The sequence below is a fragment of the Lemur catta genome, chromosome 5 (assembly GCF_020740605.2).
Source record: "Lemur catta isolate mLemCat1 chromosome 5, mLemCat1.pri, whole genome shotgun sequence".
Classification (NCBI taxonomy): Eukaryota; Metazoa; Chordata; class Mammalia; order Primates; family Lemuridae; genus Lemur; species Lemur catta.
The window spans coordinates 54,258,210-54,281,247 of record NC_059132.1 but is presented as its reverse complement, the minus strand read 5'-3'; the positions used below and the strand labels follow the sequence as shown (position 1 = coordinate 54,281,247).

The following is a 23,038-nucleotide window of genomic DNA, read 5'->3' as shown; positions in this document are numbered from 1 at the left end:
TTAAATAACTAATGGACTTGGATATTTGTCTTTTAAATATATTTCTTACATACAAGGGCTGTCTGGAAAGTATCCAGCCATTTATTAATAATGGTTGGATACTTTCCGGACAGCCCTTGTATATTACTGATAACTTACAATACTGAAGTTTAAAAGGCTGTAAGACCTTTATGAGAACATAAAGGTCAGGACAACAGAAAGACCATAAATCAGGATGAATCGTTTTTGTCATTGAAAAATGGTTTCTTGGCCCTCCTGGCCCCCACAGAGGCTGAGGAACAGACCGATGATTACTAGCCTGTGTGCATCAGCTGGTTCTCAGGCATTTGCGTTCTCCAATGTGCCAGAGGGGGGCCCATGGGAGGAACATCAGGGCAAGTGGCCTTTAGGAGCAATGGGCCTGGAAGGTTCTCCTACTTTATCACTGGCAAGAAGACAAAGCACAGAACCATGGGTCGTACGAGGAACGGGACAAGCATTAACAAACTGCAGAGGCACCACAGTTCTTAAGCAAGAGTCCCAGGGAACAAGGTCTGTAACAGGAATGGTAGCCACCTTCTGCTTTCTTGAGAACTCACCACAGTGCCAGGCACTGTACTACGTACATCTGCCACCTCATTTAGTCCCCACAAATTTGTCCTTTACATCTTTAATAAGCTACAATTCACACAGCATGTAAATCACTCATTTAAAGTGTACAACTCAACGGATTTTAGCATATTCACAGAGCTGTGCAACAATCTCCACAATGGAAAGTTTAAATCGTTTTCATTACCCCAAAAGGAAACCCTACACCCATTAACAGTCACTCCCAGCCCCATCCTACCCTGCAATCCCTAAGTGGCTTTTTGAGTCAGGTGTTAATAATAGCATTTTACAAAGGAGAAAACTAAGGCATAAAGTGGCTTAACAACCATCCACCCTAATGACACTTATTAGGAGGACCCAGAGCCAGGAGCCTCTCTCCCACCACTAGGTGCAGCATCTCCTAGCCAGCTGTCACAGGAGTTGTTACGAGGGTGGGGCTCCACACTGAACTACATGGGGCCAGGGCCAACTGTCCTAAGTGTTTATGTATATCCCTAAGGTCCTACCTGTACCTGTGAAACAAATACATTAAAGTGAGAAGAAACTGGGATTAGACAATTATACAGACAGGAATTACTGCAGACCTTCTACCATATTGAAACAGCTCGCAAAACTGTTCTGGGACAGTTGATAACATCGCAACACGCAGCGGTAATAGTCAACTCTCTGACAGCCCTCATCATGTGCCAGGCATCTGAGACATATGAACTTTCTGGAATTTTCTCAGCAGTTATAAGGTTGTTCTAAGCCTCCAGATCTTTTCAATCAAATGTCTCAATAATAGGCAATAAGGTGCTTTCTACCATGAACTGTTCTAAAGCTCACTTAGTTCTTACCAAAACCTATGAAAAAGGCACTCCTAGGATCTCTTCATTAAAGATAAGAAAACTAAAACACAGCAAGACTGCAGCCGTAAGCGGTTCAGTCCCTGAATTCTACTCTGAACCATTCTGCCAAATGGCCTCAAATACACACCACTGTCCCAAACGTGGAGGGGGGATGGCCAGGAACGCATACTGTGTAACCCGACTCTGCACATACTACTGCTCTTAAGAAATAAACTTCCAGCCCATATTCCAACTTTGCAGAATATTCACTTGTGACAACAGGAAAAATGGAGCTACCAAAGGTTAAAATGAGGTAAAGAGGCTATCCCGTAGAAAAAAAATTGGAGAAAAAAATCATCTGTCAGAGTCTGTCCTCACTGACCGTAGCTATGGTGAGACCCTGGCCCTGCAGCTCACAACCCCCGCCCAGCCCAGACAAAGAGAGGGCTCAGTGCACCTCGAAGGCAATCAGAGAGCAGAAATGCGATAAACTCGTCCAAATGATTGCTTTTTGGCCCTTACACAACATGCCCCCGGTGCGAATCCAAAAGCAATTAAATCATTCCAGCTGGGAGTCCAATGACATGTTGTTTAAAAAGTCTTCTGAGAAATATCCCTCTTCAGAAAAGGATGCACACAAAAGGAACAATAGTCTTTCCTATTCCTTCCACTTTTCTTAACTGAAAAAAAGCATTTGAAGAATATACAATATGTGGGGCTGATTTAAGCAACAAACCTTCCCCAAGTTCTCCTCTACAAAGAACTCAGGAAAAGCCAGCGCCAAATTCGTTCCAGACTCATTTATTAATTTCTATAGTCTACCTCACTTACCCCAGTGAAAAAAATAACCAATTATGAGCACTTTTTAAAAACTAAGGCATTTCAAGTATCAACTTATAAACACCCACAAAGCAGTGTTTTGATTGTGTTATTTTGTTTCCAAATAGTGATTACCTAAGGGGTCTATTGTTAGGATCATTTGAGGTTCTGTATATGTTAAGAGTATTTTGGAAACTCTGATGAGCTATCGAAATAGAAATTGCTGAAAGCATTGTTATTGTAACCCTTGAGTGTTAACCCAAGGTTAAAAGCTCACATGATGCTGTCCAAGTCACTTCAGATTATGTATTTTAATAAACAAATCCATTTCCATTAGGATGTGCAGTGGATTATAAATGAGAACATTAGAGTCCTGTGCAATGTTCACAAAACAAAACATGTGCCTGGGGACACCAGGCTCTTGTAGGAGACTACTGAGAGCAGGGCACCTACTCCAAAGAAGAAGAGTGCTGTCCCGGACAGGCCTGTGTAGACACTAACTGCAGGCCAGTGTGGATGGCGTGGCAGAGGGTGTGTACTCTCTTCTTCCACCTCCTCCCAGGAGGCCAGATGTCCTGACTCCAAGCCCTGAGACACACTTCTGCTCTGTTTGCAGAGAAACAAGATAAAGCAGGATACCACTGGGCAATTTGTGTTCTAGGTTCTTCAAACTAACACAGCTGAAGTAAAACCATTCTCCCTTGACATGCAGCCTAATCAAAATTTTGGCCAAATCTACCCCAGTAATAAAGTATTAGTTTTCCACACTTTGTTTTCTGTGCTTTCATTCCCCCACGTCAGTGGGGGTGATCTCTCTGGGGAGGTCACAGATGGTGCTGGATTTCCTGACACGCCTCAGCAACTCCAGCACACAAAATAGGGAAAAGCACAAATTTAACAAGAGAAATCACACACACACACACACACACACACACACACACACACACACACACACACACACGAAGAAATCCACCCTGCTCTCCCATTTTTCTTGTGAAAGATCCAACAATTCTGAGCAAACTGCTTGACCACTCAATTATTATGCCCTCACCTAGGTTCTTCCTGTTAGAAAACCTATTTAACACTTGCACCCACTTCACCCAAGTCAAAACCAAAAAGGGTTTATTGCTTATATTCACCAAGAGCTCTCTAAAATCAGAGAATGGAGTGGGGGTAGGAGGCACACAGGGGCAGGACAGAGCATCATGGCTTCCCGAGGTCGCAGGTGCAACACCGCCAGGCCCTTTAACCCCTTCCTGGAAGCAGCAACCCCAATGTCTCACCTGCATGGCTCAGGTACATCCCACACCCGCCTGATTATTCGGAGGCAATGAGGCACCAGTGCCTGGAGAATCCAGTCAAGCTCAGAGCTCTGCAGGAGCTTCCAGAAAAGGTTAGTAGTTTTCCAAACCTGAAGAAGGCCTCCTCTGAACCCCAGACTAAAGAAACACTCTGAGTACCCTCAGAATACTCCACACCTCAGGCCACATCAGGTGCAATGGAACTTCCAGGGGCATGCCCAGGGCCTAGCATTTTCTCATACGCATAATCACCTACCATCTATCCAGTGTCTTTAAAGAAGAAAGCACTGTCCGAACACCATGCCAACAGACTGGGTCCCTTTCTCTACTCCCATGGAGAACTTCTTATTGCGAGTGAACCCTCTGTGGGAGTATCTGTTTCACTTTATTATATGTCACTTTTAAACAGATATCCCCTTTGATAATTGACGGACACACTCATAATGAAATCCCATTCCAAGGAATTTCCAGGATTTCTGCTCTAAATTGACAAAGAAATGGACCTGAGTTAAAGGTAGCAGGAAACACAACGTTGAGCTGCCCGGCAATTGTTGTCAACATTTGATCGGCATTTATTACTTATGAAAACAGAGTTCTCAGTCGGACCACTCAGAGGATTCCTGTGTAAACCACTCACGTCCTGGGGTTTATTGCTGACATTCGGCAATTCACAATGAATGGAGGACATAACAGTACACCAATTTTCCTATGGTTGTAAGAGAAGCAAGAAGACAAAATCATAGATAGGAATGTGAACTGGCTGAAAACAGAGTGAGATATAAATGTTTTAATCTTAAAAAGGCACTATTGTCTCAAGTAAAGCAGAGTGAATTACAAAGACAGGACTTTAGTCAGGACTTTCACTCAGCTCAGAAGGTAATCCTGGAAAAGTCATTCCCCTGAACACATGGCTGTGGCCATCATCCGCCGTGAGAGGTCTGAATGGTACTACTGCTGTACATGAGACACCAGCAGTAATTAGTTCTTTATGCTGGGATATAAATGAATCAATGAATGGACAAATGAATGCTAATCTACTCCACCCTGCTCATTTCATAGAAGTGGAAATTAAGAATCAGGGAAGCAGCGGGGCACGGTGGCTCATGCCTGTAATCCTAAGCACTCTGGGAGGCTGAGGTGGGAGGATCGTTTGAGGTCAGGAGTTCAAGACCAGCCTGAGCAACAGCAAGACTCTGTCTCTACCAAAAATAGAAAAAAAAATAGCTGGGCGTGGTGGCTCTCACCTGTAGTCCTGGCTACTCAGGAGTCTGAGGCAGGAGGATCACCTGAGCTCAGGAGTTTGAGGTTGCAGTGAGCCATGTTCATGCTGCTGCACTCCAGGCCAAGGAGACAGAGCAAGCCTCTGTCTCCAAAAAAAAAAAAATATATATATATATATATATATATATATATGTGTAAAAAATAAAAATTAGCAGGGCATGGTGACACCTGTCTACAATCCCAGCTACTCGGCAGGCTGAGGTGGGAGGATCACTTGAGCCTAGGAGATCAGGACTGCAGTAACCCTGTTTCCAAAAAAAAAAAAAAAAAAAAAGTTTTGTAAACTGCAGAGACCTCTATGTATGCTATTTCCATAGATCTGCAAGTTCTTATAGTATGGAATAAACTATCAGAAACCCTGCCTCAAAAAAAAAAAAGAAAGAAAAGAAAAGAAAAGAAAACAGAGAAGCTAAATGAATTCCTTACCCAGGAAGACATAGCTAATTAGTCAATTAAGAAGGGGACATGAAACTATTTTCTGATGACTATCATGATAAAGACACTCTTAGAACCTAAACAGATGGAAAATTGGTATTATAAGTGTAATTTTGTTCTTTTTTTTTCCTGTTTTTTCATCTCATAGTATAATTTTAATTATCTAGAAATGGTTAGGGAAAGAGCAATGTTAGACATAAGAATATTCCACAGCTGAAAATACTTACTTTTTAAGGAATACTCATTTCAGTTTTTATCAATTTCGGATGACGACCTTCTAACACCTATAACTTCCTTCTCCACTGTTGAAAACAGTAACTTCAGAAATACCGTTACACTCAGCTAGTACCTCTCGCCTGAGGACTTACTTCCAAGCACCACCAGTACTTGCTCCAGTGACTGCTTTAGTAACTGCTGACAGTTCTCTTCCTTATCGTCTACCTTGATGTGAAAGTGGATACAAAATAAACAGGGTAAGGCAGCATGGCTAACTACGAAGTGAGAGCTCGGTGTGTTTCTGAGGCTGAAATTGGCCTTCTTCAAAGCTGACTTCTCTGTTTCAATGAAACCATCGTCTTTTGCTGGGTCATTTGAAATTGGAGGAACATTCCAAGTGGCTGGTACATTTCTAAGCTGGCTCCACTCCATTACCTCCACTGGCTTCACAGGGAAGCACTACCATCCTGTGGATTGCTACTATTTGGCTTCCAAGGACATTAAAGCCACGTGGCAACAGCATAACTGCAGACCTCGGCAGAGCTGTGTTTCTCAGGCAGTGCCTTGTGGCGCTGGCTTCTTGCCACTGTCTACAGGCAGGAGGGTGGGGACTTCACCATCGAGGCGCAGGCCCTACCCATCACAAAGTTCAAGCTCTCATCCTTACAACAGAACAGTGTAAGGGCCAGAGCACTGGAAGAGGCATTTCAAATCCTTGGCTCTTGGCTGCAATCTGCCGTTTTTGGCAAGGGCAGCATTTTAAATGCCTCTTCAGTAACTAGCGTCCTTCCCTTCAGAAAGAAAGGGAAAGAAGAAGCGAGGGAAAGAACTAACCTGGTGATCTTTACATTAAATGATTACCTAACACTAAAGACTAAGGTCCTATTTTCTTTTCATAGGACTTTAAAGACCTGGTACTGAGATGCCTAAAAAGGGAGAACAAATCCACAAAACCCATAGATGTACACAAAAACTACAAAATGCCATTTTTAATGGAGCCCAAACTGGAGTATATACGCTGCTTATACCCAAGAGCACCTTCCGATTAAGGTTCATGGTGCGTGGATATGAGGGATGGGGCTACAAAATGGTTGTAAGACAAGTGGCAGGACACGAGAGGCATGTGCCAAGAGACAAGAGACAGGAGGACAATATGTGAGAAACACAAAGTGACAAGGAGATGACAAAAACGAATGAGACACTTAAGCCTCTGGGACCAGGAGGAACACATGGATAGAGCCTGAATTTCTTAGAGCATTTCTGACAGATTGGCCAGGGGACGTCCCATACCATTAGCTCCTTGGGGGTAGCCCCCATATACCTTGCTCATGTGTGTTCTCTCCCAAAGCACTTGCATCAGCACAAGGGCTTACACACGACTCTCATACACACAGAAGTTGAACTTACTTTATATCTGATGGAAAAAATAACTCCACAAATGGTTAATGTGGCAAAATCCTGCCCTCAAAGCATCCATGATTATATTTCAGTGCTTTTCCCAGTGAAATGACTTCCGGAGTTCCTTCCCAAATCCACTACAAAGATAGCAGTTTCAGGAACACGTCAATATGAAATCTTCCCTAACACGGACATTAACATTTGCTGAAAACTCGCAAAATAATTTTGCAGAAAAAATGTAGTGGAGTTGGTTTGCTGCTTGTGTGTATTTCACTCATCTGGTCTTCTGAGCACCCCTAAGATGTGGCTTTTACCGACCAGGTTTAAGGTAGCAAAGGATGTGAAAGGTATTAGTGCCCAGCCACAGCAAAAACAGGAAAAACTCAGACAAAATACAACTCAAACTTCTCTCTGAGGATGGTGAAGAGAGGAACTACACTCCAGAGGGGAGTGCCCGGGGGGAGAGAGTCGGGGTCTGGAACGGGCCGGCCTACCGCACACAGCCGGCCTTAAGGGCTGCAGCTGTGGACAACAGTATGGGATGGCAGGGCGGATGGAGACTGGAAGAGACCCAAACAGCATGGGGACAGATCACTTGGGCCAACTGACTCCGGAACCAAGGTTTAGGTTCAGGCAAACAGAAACTGCACGGCCGTTCCAACAGCTCTCACAACGATGAGAGTTCTGGGACTGCTGGAGCTGGGGAGGAAGGCGGCTCTTTGTCACAAGGGCCAACCCCTTCCCCACTCAACTACTGACATAACCAAGAAGGCTTGGAGGTCGGGGACTGGGCTAATCACGGGTGATCGCAATCTAACTAAAGCCATAAGCCAGCCACTCTCACTGCCAAAAAGGCCAGGCCTTCACTTCCTGGGAATTAAAAAAATTATACTGGAGAGGAGACTACAGTACACTTTTACACACAATAGTTGAACACAATTTCAAAAGGAGGCATAAACGGGACCCATAATCAAGAAAACAGAGTCATCAGAAGCAGGTCTGTAAGAGGCAAGGACTGTACGAGGGCCTAGAGGTTTTGGTGCCTACGAGCCCCAGAGCAGCAAGCACAGAAGGGTTAAGCATGAGTAAAGTTAGCCCCCTAAGCCCAGCCGGTCTGGGTATGTTTCTCACCGCTCCTGTGTCTTATGCTGTGACTCTACTCTGTGAGAGGGGACAACAGAAGAGACAGGGAGGAAGGCAGTAAGAAGGAGCGCATGCAGATTGTAACCCGAGATCCCTGTCCCCTTCTACCTAGTCCTCCGAGCCTGGAACTAAAGACTCACACTATCCTACCCTGCCAAGAGACATTAAAATGCATTAGTACACAAAACAACCGAACAGTGTGTAGGGAAACCTTTGAATTAACAAGCACATCCCCAAAGTGAAAACTTTGAACCCTTTCCAATCATCAGAGTATTGTTTTCTCATAAACATTAACTGTTTAAAATAGTAAAATCCCATAAGATTTTCCAAAATTAGCAATGTGTCCATGTGTAAATGCATACACACAGATATGTATCTACAGATATAAAAGTTACATGAATTTCCTTCACATCTTATGACGACAGTGGTCGATGCAGAATTGTTATCCTCCTCTTTTAGGTGAAAATTCAGCCAAATTCAGTCACCCTCACCCACCCTCTCCCTATACTCTTGTAATGTGCCCCCAATCTCTGCCCCTTTACCCTGCAGCTCATGTCAAAAGGGAATTAAAGATCCATGTACACAAATGATGAAGATTTTTACATCACAAGTCTTTTTTTTTTTGTAGACAGGGTTTCGCTCTGTTGCCCAAGCTACAGTGCAGCGACATCATCATAACTCACTGCAACCTCAAACTCCTGGGCTCAAGCCAATCTCCCGCCTCCACCTCCCAAGTAGCTGGGACTACAGGTATACGCCACATCTGGATAATTTTTTTTTTATTTTTAGTAGAGACAGGGTCTCCCTATGTGTCCTAGGCTCGTCTCAAACTCCTGGCCTCAAGCAATCCTCCTGCCTTCGCCTCCCATAGTACTAGGATTACAGGAGTGGGCCACCCTGCCCAGCCATTTATTTACTCTTGACTCTCTATTAAATAAAAAAGAAAACTAGAAAACTAAATTCCTTCTCAAGACTTACAGAGGTAAAGAAAAAAAGTCCCCCAGAATTTCCTTTCTTTCCACCTTATATCTCAGAAAGTTCATCCGGATTCAACCAGCAGCTCCATAACAGTAAATCCATCTGTCCTCCACAATTCTGAGAATCACCACACACTCAACAGACAATAGAGTTTTTTACCCCCAAATCAACTGCCTTCCTAATTCCTATTCCATTACCTTGAACCCGCTTCTGCAGGCCCTTGTGAAAAGCTATACCACCACTGTATTTTCTCAAGTCCAGGTTCTCATCAGCCGTTCCCCTGGATGGAATCCTCTGACTCCAATCATTTTTCCTTTTATTTCAGATTAAACTGGGGAATCTTTCAGAACGTGACCCATTTCATCTCATTTCTACATCTAAAATCATCAACAGTTCCCTCTTCTGCATTAGAATTATTCTACCTGCCCAGGAGGGTGTATGTTACTGGCTCTCTCCTGGCCTTCCAGGTCACCTCAAAGTACCCCTCCCTGATTCTGGTGGGACAACATGCCACCAGCCCAAAACCACACAACATCACGCATTTCACCATGTATGTTGTTGTTCTTCCCTAGAAAGTTCACCTGCACGTCTGTACCTCCACCCCAACTCATACACGCAGCGCTCTTTCAACCATCAAGATTCCCTGATGACAGCAGCTACAGGGAACAATCTTTTTCATGAAAGGTTAAAATGTAGTTACCATTTTGTATCAGGCCCCATCTCCCCAATTAGACAACAAATCCTTAAAAAGGGGTCAGGCCTTACACCTCTATAGGCATACCTAAAAACAGCCAGAAGAAGCAGGACAGAGGAAGGCACGTTAAGTAGACGCCCAGCAACAATGAAAGGCAGACACAGACTTCCATCCTGTCTAGGCTACGCTTGTCCTGAGCCTCTATTTCCCAGAGTGCAAAAAGGCTGGTGTTAACTCAGTGTGCAGGTGTTGAGGGGGGAAAAAAATGACAAACGTTTCTTTGCCTCAGTCACTCATAGCACTGATTTTCTGCCATTTGTGAACAGGGCCTCTCTACCTCATCAGGCCTTTGTGAGTCCTGAATAACACACGTCTAGCAGAGTAGCTGGTAGATCGACAGAAAACAGCCATGACACCTCCTGACCCCTACTCCATTTTCTTCCCTCTCCTTTTCCCATGTTTTCTTACTCCCTTTCCCATACTCCATGCTAGCCCATGAATTACGAAGCTGCCTCTGCACTTCTCTCCTTTTTAGACTGATATGACATTCACGTATATATACTGTGGGCCAACTTTTAGTCCTTGTTACCTTTGGCCAGGTAACTGCCTACAATTACAACCTCCCAATGCATTTTTTCTTCTTGAAGTCATTTCTCTTCATGAAATCCTCATCATCGATGCGAGCTCAATCTTTTCAGAGCCCAACTCCAATTAAGTCACTTCTCAGCTGAAAATTCACCAGGCATGTTCTATGGCCAACTTATTTAAATAAAATGAGTTCCCTCACTCTGATACCCAACCTTTATTTAATCTTTCCCCTCCTCCTCCACACCATAACACTCAAGGGAAAAACCAATCTACTTCATAATGTATGTGCATTTTCTTAATTCCATACAAGGAATAATAGTTTTCTGTTTATACTGTATCCACGTGCTAAATTCATGACAATAATTAAAAGTATGTCACAAAAATTGTTTCACAAAACCTTCCTGACCATCCCTCGTAGATGAGATCTTCTCCTTCTCTGATTTGTATTATCTGTGGCTCTTGTGGAAATTACCATCCTTTCCACAACTTAAGAATGTCTATAATTCTTTTTTGCTTTTTAATTGAGTTAGGGTCACGCTCTGTCACCCAGGGTAGAGTACAGTGGCATGACCACAGCTCCTGGGCTCAAGGATCTTCCCGCCTCAGCCTCCCGAGCAGCTGGGACTACTGAGTACATACCACCACACACACACCTGGCTAATTTTTTTTAATTTTTTACATATAAGGGGTCTTGATATGTTACACAGGCTGATTTCAAACTCCTGCCTTCAAGCAATACTCTCTCCTCAGCATCCCCAAGTGGTGGGACTACAGGTGTGAGCCACCGCGCTTGGCCAATACCGTGTTGTACTAATAATCACTTTGCCCATGAAGTGTCTGGCACTTAGTGAAGTATCCACAACTGGCTTTGCCACTACCCAGTTATATAGCCTTTGTCCCTTCTCTGCTTCTTAGCAGATGTTCTCTCCCAGCTCTCGCGCCCAAGCTTTGGATATTATTTTCTTTACCCAAGCTCAACGGTGGACCTACCATGCCCGTTGTGGACGTGCTTGTGGGTTTTTCCTTTCCTGGGGGTTGACTGGCATGAAGATGAAGCATTGTTGGTGGCTGTTTTGACGTCTTCTGTCTCATCATCTTCCTCCTCGACGTCCTCCTCATCCTGAGAGCTTCCAAAATATACCATGCTGTTGGGCAGCGCAGGAGAACCTGGCAGGTGAAGGAAGACAGCTCATCAACACAGGCCTTGGCCCTCAGCCCTTCCAGGAGGAAAATCACAGTAAGACATTCATGAACTTATACACCTAAATCCTCACCGCCAAAGAGATACCACACAGCCACTCATCTCCAAAGCCATTTTGAATTTCTTTTTCCAATAGCCCCAGAAAGAGAACTTCATCTGTGTCCTTCTAACAGATTTCAAGTGAAATTCCCCAGCAAGGGTATGATGCCACTCACTAAACATAACAAATCAAAATCTAAAAATTCCACCTGACTAGTTCTTGAGAAAAAGCAAAACTCACCACTGAGGACTGAACTGAGCAAGAAAAGGTAAGTAAAATAAAAACACCTAGCCATGCTGTTGAGGAAGAGAGGCTACTTTAGATTATACATTTAAATTACTAGACTTTAAAAAATGAAAGACAATCAGAGAGAAGAAATAAAAACAGGATATAACATTTCCTTATATAAAATGACTATGTTGTATTCATAAGGAATGAACGGCAGATATGGATTCCTGAAAATTCCAATGTCTTTGGAAGCTACTCTGATGTTATGATTAACAACAGGAAGTAAATTACCAAAATAAATTCCTAACCAACACTAACTAAAAGTGCTAGATTGAAAAAAACAAAACAAAACAAAACAAAACCAGAGGAACCCACATCCTTACCCTTTTATATCTTAACCTCTCACTCTCAAATGTTTTGTTCTGTTTTGTTTGTTTGTTTGTGACAGAGTCTCACTCTATTGCCCAGGCTAGAGTGCCCTGGCGTCAGCCTAGCTCACAGCAACCTCAAACTCCTGGGCTCAAGCAATCCTCCTGCCTCAGCCTCCCGAGTAGCTGGGATTACAGGCATGTGCCACCATGCCTGGCTAACTTTTTCTATATATACTTTTAGTTGTCCATATAATTTCTTTCTATTTTTAGTAGAGACAGGGTCTCACTCTTGCTCAGGCTGGTCTCGAACTCCTGAGCTCAAACAATTCACCTGCCTCGGCCTCCCAGAGTGCTAGGATTACAGGCGTGAGCGTCCGGCCTCTCAAATGTTTTCATTCTGAATTTTAGATCAGTAACACAAGAATAAGTTCAATATTATAAAGAAGTACAATATAGTTCTTCCTTCTCAGACAAAGACAATTCAGGAAGAGATAAAGTCAAGTCACTGGTGTATTATTTGGCACCAGAGGCTACTATACAACCCAAAGATAGTCTCCTTCAAATTTCTTTCCTTTTCAGTACTTTTGAGACAGCTGCTATTAAATTACACAATAACTAATAAATATGAAATTCATTTCCCCTCCACTTTCCTATGAATGAGCTAAGAACACTTCAGCAACATCAACAAAGATACAGGTAAAAATGTGCTCTTCCTTTGTACCTGGAGATCCCAAACTTCAAACTCGACAGTAAAAACCATTCCTGCCCAGCTTTAAGAACTGTGTGTGCTATAATAAAGAAATGGAAATGAATAGGCAGTATGAGGAGATGAGACGGCAAACCAAGGATGACCCATCTCCCCAAAATGCAAAGACTAACTGAGAGCTCCAGTCCCTTCCTTTTCCTTCAGGCATCCTCAGGACTTACCAATATCCAAAAACCCTAAAAGTGGCCAGGCATGGTGGCTCACATCTGTAATCCTAGCACTCTGGGAGGACAAAGTGGGAGGACTACTGAGGCTCAAGACCAGCCTGAGCAAGACCTCATCTCTACCGAAAATAGAAAAATTAGCCAGGAGGCTGAGGCAAGAGGATCCCTTGAGCCCAGGAGTTTGAGGTTGCAGTGAGCTATGATGATGCCACTGCACTCTAGCCAAGGTGACAGGGTGAGACTCTGACTCAAAAAAATAAAAAAAAAGATTTGATTCAAAGAGAGAATTAAGTAAAAATCCACATGCAGCATGTGAAAAATAAGGAAGGCAGTAACTTCCACTTACAGAATCCATTGAGGATTTTAAAAAACTCATACCTTAGAGAAGCAGCATCAAGCAACTATCACGTTCCTTACACTGAAGATGTTGAGAGAATGAGGTGAAAACTGAGTTTATGTTCCAGAGAACTAAAGTGGAGAAAATGTCTAGATGTTCAGCATCCAGGCTTCACTGACATCCTAAAGAAAGTGTATAGAGTAACTTCTTCAACCAAAGCAAAAAATTTTATGAATGGATTTGTTTTAACAGAACCTCAGCAAATATAAACAAACAGACGTGACCTGCCAGGTCATTCCAAAACAAAGTTAGAGGCTAAAACAAAACAAATGGAAGATAGGAGACTGGAGACCAATAAGGAATAGCGGGGATCCTGCGGGACCTGCTCTCAAAGTAAAACTTCAGTATCCTTCTGATGGAACCACCCCTGAAGTGGGAGGTGAGGGGAAGAACACGATTTCTTCTAGGAACGAGGACACAGGGATAAAAGCAGATCGCCTTGAACCTAAGAGGCGATTCTGCTTCTATTCAAGTGATGACAGCTCAGTCTGGATCTAAAGGTGAAGCAACAACAAAGAAAACGTTCTTAAAGCAGATAGCGAGAGGTAGTATGACGATGGTAAGGAAAACTTCTGGGAGAAGGGAAAGTGGAGGAAAAGGATTGAAGCTCAACAGTAATTATTAACTCCAGGTGTGGAGGTCAGTTCACCACCACCAGAGGCAAGAAAGTGCCCTTAGTTCAAATGTTAAGCTTGCAACTGTTCTCCCTTCTGGCAGGTACCCCTCAAAGGTAACACTGTCCCTTCTGAGCCTGGATATGGCCTGACTGTCCTCCTTGGTATCTTCCTCCAGGAAGCCACTGCCAATCTGCTACCTATCCATCAGGAGGAGCATGCATGAGCATTCAGCATTGCCCCCAGAAGGAAGAGCCCTCCAGGATTTGTCTGAACACCCTCCTACCTATACATCTCATGAACCTTGCAGTCAAACTACAGTAAGCACAAAAGAATAGCTCCAAAAGAGGCTAATGCCACATATGCCAATGCTCTGTCACCACGTGGCTGTCGTAAATCCCACTAAGAATCCTTCTGCCAAGTCCCTATGCAAAGCAAAGAAGCCGCCAAGCTACCACTGCAGACCATGAGAAAAAACGGCACTGGCAAAAATGTAGCAAAAGTGGCTTTTTTTCTGGTTGAGACAAAACCAGTAAGATCATCTCACGTTTGGTGCCAAAGTGAAAATGATCAAGGTGATAGAGAAACACGGAACATTATAGGCTAATACCTAAGAAAAACAGCTAAACGACAACCTCAAATATGTGAAAGAAAGCAAAAAGCATCTGAGAAACTAAAATTAAAGACATTTATACAGAGAGTAGTTATTTCCTCTTTACCTAGAGACAAGCTTGAATACTTAATTTACAAGTAAGCACAGAGGAGGAGGAATCTGCTGGATACAAAGAAGATAAAGGAAACGATATTTTAAAACCCTCAAGGCACACACCAATCTGAGCTATTTATTACTGGGGAAAATCATCCCACATTCCTCAGTATAAAATGGGTGAATGGATGCATTATATAATTATATTGTGCTGAGTCAGTAGAAAGTTGAATTAACATTTTGTAGATGCATTCGAAAATAGAACAGCATGTTTTTCATTAAAAATTGCTTGTAACATATAGATCCCGGCACACAGAGGTCAGCTTCATTGAATCCAGAAAATTTATTAGGGAAACTTTTCTCTACCAAACGTCAAATGAAGCAATCGTGTGAAAAGCTCATGTGGGTCCAGTGTTGATAAAAAAACGGGAATGGAGCTACAGGGATGAAAGTAACAGCAAGAGAGAGCTGAGGACAGGTGATTCACAACCTGAAAATGCTTTCTAGAAAGAAGCCTTCCCCTTTCCACAGCAGGGTTCACCCGCAGCCTGCTGCAAAACACCAAGGACAGTGAGAACAAGGGAGGGTTAGAAAGGCCTCAGCAACCCCACATTAGGAGTCACGCCCTTATGTTCTCAGGGGGGACTCTGTGTTGGGACACAAGCCCCACTCACCTGAATCAGTAAGTGAGAGAGGCTGACTGATCACATGGAAGCCATCACATCTCTGCTTTACAAACTGTGGTCGTACAGAAGTAGCCAAGGTTTACGTTGTAGAGGGTCGAGAATTGTGTGGGTTTTCTTGGGTGGAGGAGGGAAGACTTTATACACCATGAGTATAAAAACGTATTTTACTATATACAGTTCCCTATTAAAATTACAGGCAGATTTTTTCTCCCGATTATTCAACTGCATTAGCAAATGTGGGAAAAAAAAAAATCTGAACTTGGATCAGATAAGAGGAATTGGGAGTTCGGAATGCATCTGCTCTTTGCCAAAGCCGTATTCATTACTTTTCAGAATTAGCTGGCAATGTCTCCACAATATTTACTGAAGTGCAAACCAAATGTTTTCATCTGGACAAAAATCAAACTGTGGTATGTTACAACCACAACAGAAATCATTTTAATCCAAAAGCTTGCTTTCTCTAATTTAGGCTGTGGTTTCTATAAAATTGGATTCTTCTCTGTGAATCATGTACACAGACAAGCCCTCCTTCCCATTATCTTCCCTCCCCTCCCTCCCTCGACCAGTTCTTGATCTTAACAAGCCAAACATAGCTCGGGTCTATTTTGGAAAGACCCTGAAGGGATTCCCTGTGGGCTGTCACTTAGCTGGAGAGTCAAATTTAGTTGCTTGACCCAATTAGCATGGGATTGGCCCACTGAGTTTGCATTTCTCATGATTCATCTTTAGGATACACAAACAGAATAAAAAGTAATCAGCCCCTCCCAGGATATTAAATTAAGAAACAAAACTTTGAAGTGAACTGGTAGGGACTGGGGTGAGGGATAGAGGGAGGCCACAGAAATCACAGAAGTAATCTTGCCACAACTACCTTAGTTCATTAATCCAACTATGTGTGTACCAGGCACTCTTATAGGCACGAGGGACCCAAAAAGACTAGATGTCTACATTCATGTCACACATTATGCATGCACAAATGTAGCACACTTCCCTAAAAGCCTTTGGGACAACTATATATGTTGAATGGCAATCTCTCTGGCCCTGCCAGGTCCGACTTTACAACTTACAAGGGCAGAAGAACCGACAATAGAATTTCCCAAGCATCATTCATTTGTATACCATCTTAAAATTATTTACTAGATCCAGACACTCCATGTGCTATTATTTTCTTTAAAGTGATTCACATTCATGTCTTAAACAATCATTGTATTAATAGAAAACTAATCACTTGCCGTAAAGGAAAGGCAATGATTAAAATTTAAGACTAATGTGTTCCTGTAAAGTCATAGCTGGCACGAAGAGGGATGTGTATAGCGGAGATGAGACCGGGGCAGTAGCCCTCCACGCCAGAGGCCAAATGCAAGGGGAACCCCTATTCCTTACTGAATAAGGAGCTGCCTGTCCGATAATGCCCATCTTGGAATTGCACTTTAAATATGTGCACATCCAAAAAAAAAGACACTAATCACTGAAATGGACTCTACGTGGAATCCAAAACTAAAATGAAGCCTCAGCTCTGGCAGCTGCTTACTTGCCATGAGGCTTAGAGTTTACTCAACTGTACAATGAGCATGAAAAGTCTTCTGACAAAACAGTTTTCTGACCCCAAAGGTTGAGAGGCCATGTATGCAAACACATGCTGAGCAACTCACACTAAGGTGCCATCATTAGGCTAATCCATGGTTTCAACAACAATTTACAGCTATGAAATCATACTGTCTTTGTATGGGTGACACCAAAGGCAATTTATTTCCTAACTTCTTTCCCAAATGAAAAATAAGCAGATTGGTGCCCAGGATCTAGTGGGGTGTGAAAATGCAAAATGAACTCAGTGGTTAGAGTAAGTATGAGAGTAATGCCACATGAGAGTTGGTAACCTTCAACTATGGAAAAGTCTGTGTCAAGGAACAATGACAGACAGCCAGGCTGCATGGCCAGTCTTTCCCTCAGCATTCCACCTTCTCCTGGGTCACAGCCCTTGGGCACTAGGATAAACACACGTGCACCCACGTTTGCCTATCCGATCCCACACATAGGAAATTCTGCACATTAGGGCAGTGTCTATCTGCAAGAGCAATTAAGACAAGGGACTCAGCAAAGACAATACGATGAATAACACACCACTCTCCCTCCTTGATCTGGCATCTCTGTAATTAAAGCTGGAACATTCCCCTTACAACCTTATCAGTGTTGTTCTCTGCACAGACAGCTTAAAACAGAAATATACATCCAATCAAATGCCATGAGGTCTCTGGTTCTCTTTATCGCAAATGAATACACAAATCATATCATACATATCATACAGCTGCTACGATGGTGCACAACCTACATAACTTCTAACCATCGCAGTATTATCTCAAGTTGAGACGTGGCTTCTTCCTCTATTCTAACTCAGTCACCATAGACCAAAGTCTGTGTGCAACTTTGCAAACCATGCCAAGCTTCCTCAGTTCCCAGCAGAGACACTGAACACTCGTCTTTCATACGGTACATGCATACAAGGGACTTTAGTGCTGTCAGTAATAAAAGCCCTGCAGTCAGCAAGGTGCTCAGCAAACAAAATAGTACTGACGTTTTTCCCCCATATTCTCTAAAAACAATTTCAGAAAGGACAAGAAATACTAAGGGACTTTCTAGAAAGTAAGGAGAAGGCCAGAGAGGATTCTAAGAAGTACTACTGAATCTGTGCCAGCAGTCACTGGCAGGAAAAGGGGATCCTGCTTTATCTTCAGGGAGGGCAGAGCATGTTCAGAGGCCAGCTGGCCTGGAGCAGGGAGAATCTTTGGGGCATAATGTCTTGGAGTCTTAACAACTGATCAAGGTAGCAAGGCACTTAAAAGCGATCCATCCTTCCCCTCCTCAGACCTCAAAATTTCCAAGGCTTCATATTTCTTCGTTACTAGCTGATAAACTATCCTAGCAAATAATTAGCTTGCTCGGCATAACTGAGCTAACTAATACAGACTCTGGGGGAAAACCAAGCATATGAGGAACATGAGGCTGCTTTAATTTGGAGAAAAGAGGTGGTTGTCCACTAAAAACCCTTAAGGCAGTGACGATACCATTCTGGAACATACACTTACACCATTGCAACTCTAAAAATTTAAGATGCAACACCTCTAAGAGACCATCAAAAAATGTTGTGTACCACTGTGACAGTGTGCCTTCCTCCCCAAAGAGTTTATATAATGTAGAGTATTCCCATCTTGCTCAAGGAAGTTCATTATTAGTGCCATAGTGTTCCGTGCAATTGGGGGATTACTTAATTGCTTTCTAGCAGGTTAATCCCCTTTCAGTCTGTGACCTTTAAATCACCCCAGGCTTTTGCATTTGCCCTACTTAGAATTCCTAGTCCTTGATACCCAGGCTACTACAACTACATTAAAATACGTGCTCCTTGCAAGTAACACCAGCAACTGTCTTTAGAGAAAACTCCACTCGTGGGCTTTCTCTTCCATTACCTGTCACAACTCAGCTGGTCTTTTAAGACTGTACCAACTAAATCTCAAATCTAATCCTCTTCCTCTCCACTACCCCTGCCTAACCTCACTGGGAAAATACTAAATAAATGTACAGCTGACCCTCTGTATCCAAGGGTTCTGCACAACCGTGAATTCAACCAGCTGCAGACTGAAAATAGAGAAAAACGGACAATTGTGTCTGTACTGAAAGGGACAGACTTTTTTCTTGTCATTATTCCCTCAACAACACAGTTTAACAACTATGTGCATAGTATTTACATGGTATTAGGTATTATAAGAGATTGGAGATGATTTAAAGTACAAGGGAGGATGTGCATAGGCAAAGTACACTGGAGAATGTGCATATATGCAAACACTACACCATGTTATGTAAGGAATTGCGCATCCATGGAGATCAGGGGGTCCCGAGAACCAATCCCCCAAGATAGCAAGTGATGACTGTCCTTGGATGACTGCCTCGGGCACCAGTCTGGGCTATTTTGTATCCATTAGCTTTAGTTTAACTCCACAGCAATTGTGTGCTATAGATAATACCCATTTTACAGGTGAGGAAAATCAGGTTGAAAGAGATTTAAATTATCTGCCCAAGAACCACCAGCCTGTTCTCCTGGATGGCCTCCCTGCAGCTTCAATCCATTTTCTAGGGAGGTTCCAAAATCATCTTCCTAACCTCCCAGGCATATTATATATCACCTCTCATTTGAAGAACCTGTGTGGTGCTCCAGTGTCTAGCCCAGGGCCCAGAATCTGACACACACCCTCCCAGCTTCCTTGCTTTGACTGCAGGCCCTCCAAGTAACAAATGCCAACACCAATCCACGCCTTAGCAGGGGCTTCTGCAGAACTCCTTCCCAGTGTCATGCCCTTCCCACAAAGGTTGCTAATATACTCTAAAAAAGCCACCTCAAATGTCACTTCCATTCTGCAGCCACCCCAGACAGCCTGGAGCAGAGCTTCCTTCCCATTTTCAGGGGTACACGAGACTACCCACCCCTACATTTTCACAACTACCACCTGATACTGCTTTCATGTGTCTAATCTCTGTTTCCTAGGTGTCTAGCACATACAAAGGGTTCAATAAAGGTTTGCTGAATTAATTAGCAATTGAATGACAGCAGATCACTGAAGATTCTGTAAGACAGGGGAAACAAAAGGCAGGCAGTCCCAAAACAAGAAGGCATTGTTTCACAATGGCTGACAGCGAGGATATTTACCAGGAATTCCCCATAAAAAGGCTCTCTTTACAGGCCTAGCTGTGGCAGTGAACTGTGATGTCCACGGTCATAAGAACGAACTGTGCGTAGGTTTGTGTGTTTCCGGAGTCCCCTTTGGGAATCTCCCTTGTTTGCAGTGCCCCATAAAGAGGAAAATGTAAATAAGAGAGTCATTTAACCTGCCAGTGCTCTGCTGCATTAAGCTCTTTTTAATCTGTTAATAATCATAGTCAGAACAAAGAGGAGACGACAGAACTCATTAAGAATAACGAGAGTGGTGACAGGGAATACAGCGATGGTACGAATCACTGCGTGCAGCACACGCACAAACGCTCTTCCCCGCGTGTGCCAGAGAAAGATACTAATTATGCCTCTGGCAAGAGACATGTGGACCCTTCAAAGCAGCTATTTAAAGATAAATACACTGCGGGCAAACACTTCAGGCCTGGCTGCAATATTCACTCCACCCTCCTTTCCTTTAGAAATTTTAGGTCATGATATTAAATAGGAAAGGAACCAGCCTCATCAAACTTAGCTGAGAGGTCCCTGAGTGTTTTAAAACAGATTTTTTAAAAATCTCTAAAGCTTTTAACCTGGAATGAGTAGCTGGTGTGTTTACACATTCTATACTAACCCCAGTATTAATGGTAGACCTTCTCCCAGCCCAGGTTTTTGTTTAGGATACTTAAAGGAGTTTTGAGGAGAAGGGATGTCTTGGGCTCTCTTGGCCAAGAGATATTAATAGATAACGAACAACAAGGTTTAAAGAAATCCATTCACTGTCTTTTCCCTCAGCCTCACGATTTATTCTCTTCCATATTCCAAATCAGCTCGAGACTATTAAAGGTAATAATTGGGGATGGGAGAAAAAAAATGACTTGTAATCCTTGGCAACAAACATCACTTCCAGGTCTTTGATTTGATTCCTTCATTATTTCTGCAGCCAGACTTTCTTTCCATTATAAATAATGAGCTTATTGAAGACTGCCTCCTTAACCCCTAACAGGGCCGCTGTCACCCAAGGGTGATGGACTGACTGAGCTCTCTGTGGTGAACACTAGGTTTGGGGCTTTGACAAGAGATGTTTGGTTTGGAATCAGCACCCAAAAGGGAAAAAAAACAGGGGGGGGGGGCATCAGAATGCAGGTATAAGAATGTTAATCGGATTCCCACCTGTCAACTTTGCCTGAAAAGGCTTCAGATGAGGCAAAGATTTAACTGTGGATATGCGTCATCAGCAGTAGATATCCAAAAGTTAGAAATATATCTACATGTAAATCAGGAATAAGAAAAATTATGAAATATCCACAAAACGGAACATGGTTAAACTATTAAAATGGTATGACAGGCAGGCATTTATGTGATACTATTAAGTAGGAAAACCAGACTACAAAAATGCATAATGCAAACCATTTCAGAATTTCAGGGAGAATATGTATTATATATGCACACAGAAGGCTTACAAAGATATTCACAAAGGAGGCAGTTACCTAGTGGTTGTCTGAGAGATGGAGGGGAGGCTATTTTCAGTGTAACCTATTGCCTACTTATCTAGCTTTTCTGCTAATATTCCCAAGATGAACAGGGAACACTTTTATGATTTAAAAAAAAAGTTCAACATCTTATTTTTTCTTAATTTAAAATTCAAAGAAAATTATTACAGTACCACAACACCAGGGATCGTGTATTTAACCCTTCTACGCTTCGAAATACAAGTTTTAATTAGTGTAAGCTGCTACATAATAAAATATGCCATCCAATGCCACCAAATCAATCAGACGTCCAGGGTCACAGAGGTATCACAGAATTCATCTGTCATTTGGAGCTTGCAGAGCCAGAACCAGGTAAACACACCTGTCCTTATGAAAAGATGATATTTTAAAGCTCAGGTGACTCATTTTTAATACCACAGATTTAAAAAGTATAGGAGAAATAGTAAAAGAGTCCAATAAGAGTCCTTATTGTATACCAGAGCTTAAAAACAAATAACAAAACCTATTTTTTATTGCCTGGCTCCTAAATGGAGGAATAAATTTCCAAGGCTCAGAGCACTTCTACAAAATTGTTTTAAACATCTCCTACGTTTCGCGTATTTAAATCTTTGTTGCATTTGACATCTCAAAGAAGTAAATTGTGTCTATGAAAAGATTCTCCTATGTCTAGAATCTTAAAACTTCAAAACTGAGTATTTACTTGGTAATTTCTCTAGATGCCATTTATTTGAGCAAAAAGCACACCTCTCCCAGTAAGGTCCTCTCCAAATTCCCCACAACCACAAAAAATATGTCAAATGATAATGCATACACAAGTACACGTCGCACGAACACACACATCCCTCTCCACGTGCAATCGCTGAGACAATCCCTGACGTTTCTCTACTTCCCCACCTCTGAGAACTACAAACAATAGTCACAACCACTCCACAGTAAAGACCTGCATAACTAAATTCCATCGTCAACAGAACAATTTTCAGACATTCTAATGGAACAGGATTGGTGGGTCTTCTGGAGTCATAGACCATTATTTCATAATTTACGTTAAGCAAACTGCCCACAGCAATTCCAGACATCAAAATCTCTTTCCTGGTCAGGTGTGGTGGTTCACCCCTGTAATCCTAGTAATATGGGAGGCCAAGGTGGGAGCAGGGGTCCCTTGAGCCCAGGAGCTTGAGGCTGCAGTGAGCTATAATGATGCCACTGCGCTCCAGCCTGGGCAATAGAGGAGGACTCTGTATCTTCTCAAAGAAAAAACAATCCCTTTCCTAAAGAAAGGTAACCAAAATAGTTAAGTCATAGGTACCATTAAAAAATATAGGCCGGGCGTGGTGGCTCATGCCTGTAATCCCAGCTCTCTGGGAGGCCGAGGTGGGTGGATCGCTTGAGGTCAGGAGTTCGAGACCAG

General features: G+C 42.8%; 1 protein-coding gene across 2 annotated transcripts in view; it reads right to left on the bottom strand.

Annotated features, from left to right (window-relative positions):
• Positions 1-23,038, bottom strand: part of JARID2 (jumonji and AT-rich interaction domain containing 2) — a 243,775-nt gene that overhangs the window by 43,257 nt on the left and 177,480 nt on the right. For both annotated transcript variants that reach the window (XM_045551826.1, XM_045551827.1), the window contains one exon: positions 11,259-11,435. In XM_045551826.1, coding sequence (XP_045407782.1) covers positions 11,259-11,435 — 177 coding nt within the window. The remainder of the gene's footprint in view (positions 1-11,258; positions 11,436-23,038) is intronic.